The 12,444-nt window shown below is 37.0% G+C and overlaps 1 protein-coding gene across 1 annotated transcript in view; it reads left to right on the forward strand.

Moving 5' to 3' along the window:
• The window catches only part of LOC105625563 (probable serine/threonine-protein kinase dyrk2), a 119,854-nt gene that overhangs the window by 87,610 nt on the left and 19,800 nt on the right, over positions 1 to 12,444 (forward strand). The window contains exon 3 of the mRNA XM_012206886.1: positions 4,081 to 4,236. Within this exon, the coding sequence (XP_012062276.1) occupies positions 4,081 to 4,236 (156 nt within the window). The remainder of the gene's footprint in view (positions 1 to 4,080; positions 4,237 to 12,444) is intronic.

The raw sequence follows: 12,444 nt of genomic DNA on the forward strand, positions 1-12,444 counted from the left end.
CCGTTCACGTTGTTCGATCTCTTCTCATCCATTAAGGTTGACCTAAGGTAAAGAGATCCATCTCAGGTATCAGCGCTTTCCCGTATTCGATGGAAAATTCGGCCATCTGTCGAGCAAGATAATCACGAAGTGATTAGTAGCGAAGAGAAGATTTTAATGTAAAGAAATGTAAGCTGCTAAAAACTTTATATATTAATACTATAATATCTTGACGGTAATTCTCTGTATGAATCATCACGTTTCCAATAATAATTATGAATACATCGTGAGGAAGCGTTTTTAATTAACAGCTAATTCTAAGCACGCTGGAAAGAAAGTTCTACTGTTGTGAGCACATTGATTGGCGAACATAGGCATATGACTTTCCTTAACAATTTTCTTTTCAAACGTTTTCTTATGCTACTCGCATTTTCATTGTTCGCTAGAAAAGAAGCTAGATCAAATGTTGCCACACGTACTCGACATGTTTTGACTACGTACTCGTATCGATTTTGTAGAAAAAAAATATGTACCGTTGCGTAGATACGAGCGTTGACCTGCCATCCATACCAGGTTATCCACCGATGTGACATTGACAATGGTGGTACGAACAGGCAGGTCTAACGAAGTTACTGCGTTGCTTCTCTCTCTCCCATTTCCCCGCTTCCTGTCCCGCCTATGTCATAGATCCGTATTCTGATCCACGCATTTAGTATTAAAATGACTTACAGAGGTAAAGTCAAACGATCATGTAATACATACATATATTTGTTGCTTATTTTAAACTTAACTCTCCATTGACAATGAACTTAAAAAAATAGTTGATTTTTTTATTGTAATATTCTAGTAGATAAATTTAAATCTCTGAAAAATAAATAAAGTACAATACAATTTCTGTGATAATAAAGAAAAGTTGTTAAAGCTTTTACAAGTATATAAGAATTTTTTTTAGATATTTATATAGTTCGGAATAATATATAAAAAAAAATTAAAGTTTTGAAGGATCAGGTTACGAGGGATGAAAATTTAATTTGTTGACGGAGAGTGAAAGTATATATTGTTCCATAATGTTCATGTCTCTCCATATCAGTTGGATCAGAAAAAAATCGACAATTTAAGAAAGAAAACATTGATTCCTATCACCAAATCGACTGCAAGTATAAACGACAAGAGAGTCTCGTCGGAGTTATCACTGCTTACGGATGTGCGACGGTTTTGGTTTCTGATTACCGTTCTCTGTATTCGGTTTAAATAAAGCTTGTGTTACGTGATAAACAGGTCTTGCTCATTTCACGACTGCTATACGTATAAGTATAAATGTTGGTTCTAGCTTAGTTTGCACTTCCTACTCTTTCTCCTGAATGCGACAATATCGTAGTAATATAAATTGTTTATATTAATTGTGCACAAAAATTTGTCTTGAGCGTACACGTTTAAAATCCTATTGACTTCAATTCAGGGTAGTATATAGCATAGTCGAGAGTTTGCTAATTAGAGTCTGCTTTAGCGACATAAATCTCAGCTCCGGTACCTACCTAAATGGAAGTCTAGGCTGTTAGACCTATTTTCCATTGTTGAGCGCAGTCGATGAAGTAAGTAGGTACGTGGTCTCCCCATCAACGTGTTTGATGAGATTCGCGTAGGTTCTTGACCGCGTTCCTTATACAAAGATTTTTTTCTTCGGGACCCAGGGTCGTCCTCTAATTAAACATCAATATATAATTATAGACTCGCGTATAATTAGGGGCGGATTCATCGGCCTAAGAATACATCGATTTCTGTCACTGCGCATTAGCCGCGGGGTCACTGCACCGTTTATAAACGTTCCATAGATCCCGATGGCGAATTATAAATCGTCTGTAATGAGTGCGCCGCCTTTGAACCGTTACAGGCTTACAGTTAATTCTCATCGTGGCTACGTAGCGGCGATGCTCTTTTTGTTAGTCGAGAAAAAGATTTCGCGGCGATTCAATTCGAAATAAATAAGACATGAGAATGTATCCACATATGCATTCGCATTGTTCAAGAATCTCTTTTAAATTTTTATACAACGACGATTATAAAAATATTTTCTGTGGTTGAACTATTGTACACTTTTGGAATTCAAACAGAGATAGGTATAAGTTTGATGAAAGCGAAAAGGAGAGTTTTAGCAGGAAAAAAAAATAGATCTCATGACTTCGATTATCAGCATTGGATGCACCATTTGCGGTAACGATACGCCTTTGCATGCGCATCGTTCCACATTTGCAGCGAGGCGAATCTATCGCGCTCCATTGTCCGACACTAACGAGACGAGCTTTAATTATTCTTACATTGTTTTACAAAGCAAAGCCGTCCGATTGTTCTCTGATGCACCGAGACGACTGTAGATTTTCTGTTCATCAAACGTGCTTTATTTATGCGAAAAAATACACCGCGGTGCGGCGCATCAATATTTTTCCGCTCCTTCGTTTCACTAGCCTGATTCCGTTCCGCCCATGAAAATCGCATCAATTATCCGCATCGAACATTTATCTGCCTCCTTGAATCGGACACTACAATCTTGAAATAATACGGGAATGATATTAATTCCATTTAAACGTATAATATTTTTGCACGTAAAGAATTTCTACACAGACTTTTGAAGTGTCAAAAATTTAGCTAAATACAAATCTGGAGGTAATTTCGTTGGACTATCAAAATAATATAATAATTATGTGGGACGCTCAAATATAATATATTATAAAAAATATTGACATTTTAGTAACCAATTTTGAGCGTCCTACGTATCTAATTTTTTTGATGGTCCAAAAAAGTTATTTACATAGTTCATATTACGGAATTATTCGGAATGGATTCCGATCGGAATTATTCAGTTATTGCCTAAATTTCTATTGTGTTTTTTTAGGGAAAATGGGAAAATTCCGATCGGAATCCGTTCCGAATACTTCCATATAATACATACACATGTTTCGATCTGCGTTTAGTTAAATTTGTATACTTCAAAATTGTTCTTTCCGTGTAAAAAAAAATAGCTTTCTAAGAGAAAACAAAGCTAGTGGAGGACATTTATCATCGGGTATCAAACATTGCAGTCGTGATTCCATCGAAAAGGATCGCACAATGAATGAGAGCGCAGCATCGGAATCGTAATCGCCCGCGGCGTCATTTCTTCGGCGCACTTATCGCCTGCATATCATGGACGTGCACTCATGACACGCACACGTGCAACAATGCGCATCCGCACACGTGTCCTGTCAACACCGACGCGCGGTTCGGCTTGCGCTCGAAGCCACCCACGTTAACGCTTTGTCTCTGATTAAATTGCGTGTTTGGTCTGCGGACGGGAAAGGCAAACGGGAGGACTCGAGAATAGATCGCGGTAGGCGAAAACGGGCGAGTCAAAAAGAGACCGCGCCATTAACGAAGCGAAATATCGGAATAATTGAGCGATAAAGCGTGACGAATAAAATGATTAGTTTTTACTGTCGCTTCGCGGCAAGCCTTATTATTATACCAGCGAAAATGTGGGTCAGTTAATTGATAATTGTTTTTTCAAGCGCGAATAGATAATTCTATCAACGAAGTCTTCGAAACGAGAAGTAATAGGTACATCGTAAAAAGATGACTATGAGTGCTATTTATAGCTCGTTCTTATTTCAAAACCGTTAAGTAATATTTTTAGCTAATATACGATTTTGTTTTGATTTATAACATCTTAAAACTATATTTAAGACGGATTTAAATATAAGAATCGATTATGCATATCAGCCTACAGATACTAATAAATTCTGTAATTTTTATCAATAATAAGTTTTTATAAATAATAAGTAAAGTTAGTTAATGCAACAAGTTACTTACGTATGTTCACGGAAACAATGAAATTGAGATAGAGATACAAATGAAAATAATTTTATTGAACTATCAAAGTAACTACGTAGAAAATTCAAGCATGATAAGCAATGTTTCAAAACGTTTCCTACACAATTATTTTCAGATTTGTATTTTGCTAAATTTTTAGATTCCCAGTAACAAATTCTTTCCATGTTGAATTTGAGTACGAATTTGAGTCTCAAGACTCGATTATTTAGACAACGCCCGTTCTTTTCCTGATTACAGAGTCCTGGAACATTGCACAAGGATGTCGGCGGTGCTGGTACGAAGGTCAGCGAGAAAACCGTCGGTGGCGTCGGTACGGCGACCCTCACCACGCTGTCCTCCATTAATAACGCATCCAACACCGGCCGTAATAAAAACAACCCCGTATCTCATGAGGTAAGTTACAACACGATCGTTGGATGGGACGAGAGCGAAAGATCCTCGCGTCTTGATCGTAGCTGGATGATACGTCATCCCGGGGCCCGTAGATGACTTGGATAATTAACCGGTCTTGCGCTTGAATTTATTGCCCATTAATCCGCTCGCATTCGCGATCGGGTGGGCCCTCGCGTACGTGCGATGCACGCGTGGAATCGGCCCAGCCTTTCCGCCTCGCGATACCTATAAGCCTTTCATCTGTATGCGTTCGTACAGGCACATGATATTATTCAGTGCATGACTTATTGGACACAGCATGAAGTACCGTTTACAGTTTAGTTCTACTTTTGCCCCTGTCGCATCGGTCGTATATAAAAGAGCCGCATCCGCGCTGTTTGTACTACGAGGAACCTGATTGATGAAAGTGTTTATCTCATCTCGAGATTTTTCAATTCCGCATCTCTCGGTAATACTTTTCCATACAGCATGAAATATTTATGTGAATCATTTTTGTGAAATATTTCAATAAAATGTGTTTCAGAAATATTTTATAAACATTTGTAAAACATTTTAAAACATTACATTATTTTAAAAATATTTCAAAAATATTGTACAAATCTATCGTAAGAAAAAGGATTATATTTTAAAATTCTGATATTCTGAACATATTCATATTTTGAAAAATTTCTGAAATATTTCATGCTGTATAGGTTCAATGTCTGACTTTTTAACTACTTTTTAATAAAGACTTGGAAAAGTCTGCTTTTTTGGCATTTTACGATATCTATTTTTCAACGAAGACTTTCCATTTATTTGTGATATTCGGAATTCGTTCTGAAACAGAAAGAAAGAAGTATGATGGGAGATTATTAATCAGCATTCGTGAATGCGGAATTTCAGGCCTCTGCTTGCGCCTTTGTTCAGGAAGATGCGAAAGCGAAACAAACAGCGGGATAAAAAAATCTCGCCGATGACGCGATCAGGAATAATTCGCACGATTCGACTATTATCACCGAGATACAATGTGCGCGCGGGCCTCGTACGTAGGATTTTATTGACTATTGTTAACGAGAAAAATTGTGCCGGTGCGTCGACGTGCATTTATCGGGTATCCGCATAAATTCATAGAATAAAATCTCACTATCGACGGCGATCGCGGCGAACCCGTGACGTGGCTCATTGCGATTTTTGTTAACTATTTCATCAGGGATTTACGGGACGGGAGGGAAAAATTCTCTCCCGAGAGGATGGACTCGCCCGCGACGTTACTCGGATGGAACTAATTGAAAATTGTTGCCGTCGGCTACCTGTTAGGTCGCGATAAATTGTGTCTCTGACGTGCGCACGCTACGGATTGTCTTGTTCCATTGCCATTTCTACGAAGCTGCCGTCACGAGCTGAAACGGTACTCAATTTCTTGTGCGCGATTTCGTCGTCCTTTGACGCGCAAAATGACCAGGTAGAATTGCAATACTATCGTATCTATGGTTGCGAAGCAATTAGAAGCGCCTTCTCCGAACTGAAACCGATATCTTAACAAATACAAAGACTGATCTATTTAAACGAGTCACATAGTCCTGAAAACGCATCATTTTTCCTTGATTTGTGAATTTAATTCTCCATTTGTCCAATCTATTTTGATTTTCTCCATCTAGGTTTTTTGTTCAATTCAAGTTTTTTTACTGTCCTAGGCTTTCAAAAAAAAAAAGGAAAAATTTAGGATTACTGTTCGTCTCTATAAAGAAAAAAACGGTTGCTTAAATATCTAAAATTTAGCTAGATATGGAGCTAGATATTTGAAAGTGATTTTGTTGTACCATTAAATTAATTAATTAAATTAAAGAAATATCAAAACGTTTTGCAACATTGTCATGCTCGAGTTTGCTACATAATTATTTTGACAGTCCATGAAAATTATTTTCTGATCTGTATTAAATGTTTAGAAACATTAGCAAAATTCTTCTTTCGGTGTATTTCATTATCAAATAAAGGGACGTAGAATTTTCTTTTTGCAAAACAAGTCTCTGTCTTGACTTTTATACATGCGGAAAATGAATAATATATTCTACATTAGTAGAAAAATATATTCTACAAATAGTTTTTTTAACTTAAATATTAAAATCTGCATTTAATGAAAATTGAAATTTGATCAAAGAAGGAAGAAAGCGAAATTCATTTCATTTGTGTCAAAAAAGTGTGTTAAAAGATCAAGTTGCGGGAGTTTAACTTACAAATCAACTGCTTTCTTCATAAGACATTTATTGGTATGTCAACGACCAATATTAATATCGTCGCCATCGACCGCAGTTGACCGCTTCATCCGATGTGTATTAATTGCCTCGCCAAACACACTCATTAAAAAGTACAAAAAAATCCTTTCTGAGCGGCTTGCTGTGGTCGATGCCGTCACTGCAATGGTTAATTTACTCACCCGACTGTCATGATGCCTGTTGCGGCCTCGATTCCGCCTCTATATTATTTCTTGCACCTCTGTGGGACAAATCGCCACGTCACCGTCGTTTGTCTCCCTTAATGCCCAGCGCCTTTTTTTCGCGAGTCCATTACGTGACCGAGACGATCGGATTTCCTTGCGCAACTATACGCCGATCGCGATCTCTCATGCGCGTCGCGGTTTTCAGAAGCGGTTCGTGCACAAATACACGTATACGGGGGGCAAGCTGCTTTTTATCTCGCGGATTGTTGCCACGCACTTAATGCGCTTATATCTGCATGCACCTCTCTCAGAGATGAAACGTATAGGAAAAACGCAGTTCACCGTTTACTTCTGGCGTCGGTTGCGTCGCGGTTTATCGTGCTCTCAGTCCAATTCGTATGAATTTAGAAAGTCCATCGCGCGAGATTTGCAACTAATTGTTGTATCACGCTTGTGCAACTGCAGTGGGCGTGAAAGCCAACGTTCGCCTCTCCGATTACCGTCATTTTATAAAACGAAAGCGCTCAACCAGCCGACTCAAAGCGGAGATTGACGCGTTCGTTCGTTAGTGCACTCACCTGACAGAGTAATTAATCTTTAAGTTTTATCTTCATTGATTTTTCCTTTTTCAGTCGTTTCCTAATCACATTAGCTCTATATCGCGGATTTTATCAATAAATGTTAAAATAAACTATTTTCATTCGTGTCAATACTTTTCACATTGACAGTTTTCCGATGAATAATATTAATAGTACCGTTCAATAATCGAATATTGATAGATGTTGATCGTTGGAGTCAAGGATAGGTCGATTATGTGTGAAGACTATTCTTTAGCAAGTTCAGGGAATGTCTTCGACATAAATGGCTCTTACAAATCGGTGCCCTTTATGAAACAAGACGTGACTCACATTATTTCGAGACATTGTCGAGAGTGGTATGGCGTAACAAAGATAAGACCATAAATACTAACTAATCGGAAAAATAATATGATTCGCAGGCGTACCGCTCTGTAATTTCTTTAACCTTCTATTTATCCATTTTGTGCAACTTTTACATGCTATATAATAAGTTATAAAAGTCACACAACCTAGTAATCCAATATTTTACGATGTAATCTAATTAGAGTGTACGAATATCTTGCGTAATAGATACTTACATAAAGGAATTCTACGATATTTACATGCTTCTCGTGATAATTTATACGTAACTCATCGGATAGATTTACAGACCATGCGGGACTTTGTGTGGAATCGCAGACTTCATAGTATAACGTTCGAAGCGATTCGATGTAGATATTGTAGATCGTTCGCTTCGATCGAAGCATTGTAGTAGCGACGATGCGCAGTTGCACGAGAGATAATTTATATTAATTTGAGCTTCATTTAGTCAAATTATTTACACATACGTAAACGTCAATGCAATTGAATCCAAACTATTTCATCCGTGCAAATGCTGCATATGTGCTCTTTAAAATCGAGTGAGAACAGAGGAATACTTGGGCGCATGTATGATGTTATGTAACCATATGCGGTTTGTGTGCTCTGATAATGTTTGTGTATCAATGATTGTTTCGGATTCCTCGTTAACATACATCGGTATACCTCACTGACACCGTCGATTGCTCTAATCACAATTAGAGGGTATCCGATTATTCTTCAATGTAGATATGACTCCGTTATGTCTTTATCATGCTTTTAATAATATCAGTAAAATTAATAATTTCATTGCGCCAACAATTCACTCTCGTATTGATTACAATCCGTATTCGAAGCTGAATATCGAATTATAGCTGAACATTGATGAAGTTTTTCTTTCCTACGATAACAAAAATCAAATTCGCGTTGATCAATGATTCACCAAGAAATTCGTTTCGAGAGGGAATTCTACATCTCGCATATTCTATATTTTCATTATTTTATATTGTTCTACGTGATGCACGATGATTAAATTGTTGGCAAATTTTATTCGGTCATTTTGGTTCGCTTTGTCTCGTGTGGAATTGTAAATTTGCGATTTGTTGTACCATGAAGACCTTTAATTTGAAGGCGATCCAAAAATGGAGTTGCAGTAATCGAAAACCCGATTGGCATTTCTCTTCTCTCTCTATCTCTCTTTCGCTAATTAAATCTGCAGTGCTTACGTATGCTTTGACGTCGGAGACAGTCGATTGTTTGCAATTAGACTGCGTTAAATGTTACATCAAGGATTCAGTACATAAGTTGATAAAGCCGTGGTTGCTTGCCACAATAACGCGCTGCCGTAAGTACGTACGTCATAGAACCATAAGAAGCCTTAGCGAGAATCATAAGCGTGCACACAAGGCAGCGTGGCGTAACTCGATCGCCTCGCATTGTATCTCGGATTTCGTGATAGCATAAATATGCTACGTGCAGGCAGTACCCCGATGTTAACGATCCTAGACGAAAGTAACACAATGCCGAGATTAACAGGCGAGAGTCACAAGCAGTTCTCCATTTAACTTACGGGTAACTTGTCTCCAAAGTCGACGTTGCCTTCCTACTCGATTCTGTTGAGGGAGTGAAATCGAAGGCGACAAGTAGGAGAGAAAATTACCATCGATATCAGCACTGAGGGAAACGGCCTTATTATCGGTTTTATTACCGCACAATTATTAGCCGCTTGAGTTTACGATATCGCTAAAGAGATTATTCCGAAGTAATTTTATTGAGTATTGATGAAATTATCGTACACTTAAATACGACTTCGAGTAAGACATATGTATGTGCCTCGCGAGAGAAACTGTACTTGTTTTCTTCTGTTGCTCTCCTCTCTGTACTGTTCTTGCATAATGTACGTGACACTTATATCCTATTGTTAATACAATATTTTCTCATCTCCGTCCTGTAATTTACTTGCGCGCACACTCGTACTCGTGATGAACAACTGTCGAGGAATAAATATCAAGACAATCAAGCAAGAATTGAGACACGATTCCGTATTTGATAATTATCCCCGCCATGCGATCGTACTTGCTAAACGGGAGACAATGCGACGCCTTTATGTCACCGCGAAACAATTGACACAGCCATCGGTGTTCATTATGGTTCACTTATGAGCCTCTCGCACATAGCCAGGGAGCATAAAATATATCTTCGCTTTCTACGAAGCAATTTGCCGCAATAGAAAATATATTTAGTTAATACATTGAGTGAAAAACAGAAGAGGTTCCCAGAAGTGCCGCAATTTATTTTACTTTTTTTTAAATATTTATATGCTTCTTATTCATAATCATCATTCTCAATAATTTCAAAGTTTCCATAAGATTGGAAATCAGGGAAATCGGGGAATTGTCAGAGAAATTAGGGAAAAGTCGGGAAATTTTGCAACATTTTCTGCAAAATTAAAATTCTTGACTTTAAGAAAGTTTAAGGATGCATACATCACACAGTTGTTAAATACCAATTTAACAATTAAATGCAAGTAGTGTCAGTAACATTAATAGTAATTTGCATAGCTCCTTCAGTAAAAATATTATATATATAATAAAATATTTTCCAAATCAGGACAAAAAAATAAAAACTTCAAAATATTATATCGAAAGTCGGGGAAAATCATAAAATTTTATCTGGAAATGAAGGAAAAGTATGAAATTTTGTGACCCTGAATTTGATTCTTTATCTTTTAATTCCAAAATTAACTGTCGCATAATTCGCGCGAGTGTAAAATTTTTGCATGAATTGATTTTTATTGCTATAACTCGATTACGGTACATTGTGGTAGGTTGGTTTTCATGTTTTCCAGCGTTGTACAATGGTCGTCTGATTAGGCATGTATCGGTTGCTTCGTCGAATCTCGTCACCGTCCACGCGGAAACGCATAGCTCGCACAGGCGTTTCTCCTCTCGGCACACACGTGTACGTTACGAAGTACCGTTATCTCCATACGCACTTTGACTCCGTGCATATGTGGGTCTCGGGTAGTTACTACTATGCTAATGGAGATATCCGTTTATCCGTTCGATTATAACCTCCCGTTGCACGTTTTGTGGGCGCGCGCGCGCGCAACTTTTAGATTGGTGTAGGTGATGACGATAATGAGAAATTGAATATCACCGGCACCATTAATGGCAATTGTCCAACTCGGGAAAGCGACATTAATATATACCGGTTTGTACATCGCTCGCGACCCAGAATCCCACTATTTCACCATATTATCACCGCGCTTTAATTTTCGAATAAATATTGATTAGCATAAGTCGCGCTTGGATGACATCAAATGTCTAATAATTTCGTTGTCCCTGAAAGAAACATAATGAGAATGAATGAGGGAAAACAATTACGAATATCCTCGTACAAAGAGGAAACAGGGACAGTTAGAAATAAATCTCTTTCTCGCAAAATACCAGGCAGCCCATGATCGTAAATGCCTTCCCTTCTTCTGCCATTCTCGCTTCAAACCACGAAATCCAGTCCGCCCATAACGAGGACAGGCCGCGACTAATTCCCAACGTTTAAATTTCTAATGATCCACGATCAACGGGCACGACTATCGCAACGTGCAAACACGCTTCCAGGCGACTGTATAATCGGCCAAGAGGGGTATAAATATTCATTAGTCGGTTCAATTATAAGACCACCGAGGGTTACCGGGCTGCGTTATCGGTGTGTTAACGTGTGTAAGTACTAAACATATATTACGCATATGCGTTCGCAATTGACGAGGATATTTGCAAGTGTGCGTCGACCACGGTGACAAAAGGACGATGAACTGTACCAGTAGCGTCGTCGGCCGACCAGCGGTCGCGACGAGATAACCGGTTTTGGATATCAGTGAAATTGTCCTTGTATACCTGGACTGTCCACCAACACTGTCAAACTGAATTCAAAGTAGCAAAGAATCTGTGTGCACCTACGCGCATCCGTTGCTTTCTGAGTGGATAAAGGAAACACCCATGTGCTAAAAGGAAAGTAAAAATGAGATAACTTCGATGGGAGTTGGCGTGATAATTAGTGCACAAAACTTTTTAAAAATATTACAATTTTGTAATTAATTATATCATGTATGTAATGTTCAAATCCGTAGGCGCTTCAATTTATTTTCACATCTTATGATTAATATTGCTTACATGGTAAAAAAATATTTTATATTAAAGATCCAAATATTTGTTAAGATTTTGTGTTGAATTTTTATTATATTCGAGCGTTAATTTAATATAAATTGTGATTATGTTATTTGAATGAATTTTGTGTAAAATTGATATTTAATTGAATTTTTTTAGTGTTAAAATAACAATTTATGATCAAGTGAACGAATAACATAAAAATCATGTTTTTTAAAACATAAATTCTAAGATAAATGAATAAAATGTGTAAATTTAATATATTACAAATGTAATATATTAAGTTTATGAAATTATGTTAAGTTAACATATTATAAATGTTAATTTTAATGAAAGGATATGATTGCTCTTACAAATATTGTATTGTTATGTTTTTTTGATAATTTTTACATAATATTTGCGTTGCTTCTTAACATATTTATCTTGTTAAATTTATACAAATTATCCAACTCAATTTTAAATTTTTCTGACGTAAAATTTTTTCTCATTAATATCTTTCATGAAAGAAATGTTCAATTTATTATTTCTATATTCAAATATAGTCGTATTTTATTTTCGTAACTTAACATTATATATATATATATATATATATATATATATATATATATATATATATACTATATATTATTATTATGTATCGTAGTTACGTTAGTTGTAGTAGTATATGTAGTTACTTTTCTTTTACTTCGTTCGTTCGGTTACGTTTACTAAC

This window comes from Atta cephalotes, assembly GCF_000143395.1.
Source record: "Atta cephalotes unplaced genomic scaffold scaffold00003, whole genome shotgun sequence".
Classification (NCBI taxonomy): domain Eukaryota; kingdom Metazoa; phylum Arthropoda; class Insecta; order Hymenoptera; family Formicidae; genus Atta; species Atta cephalotes.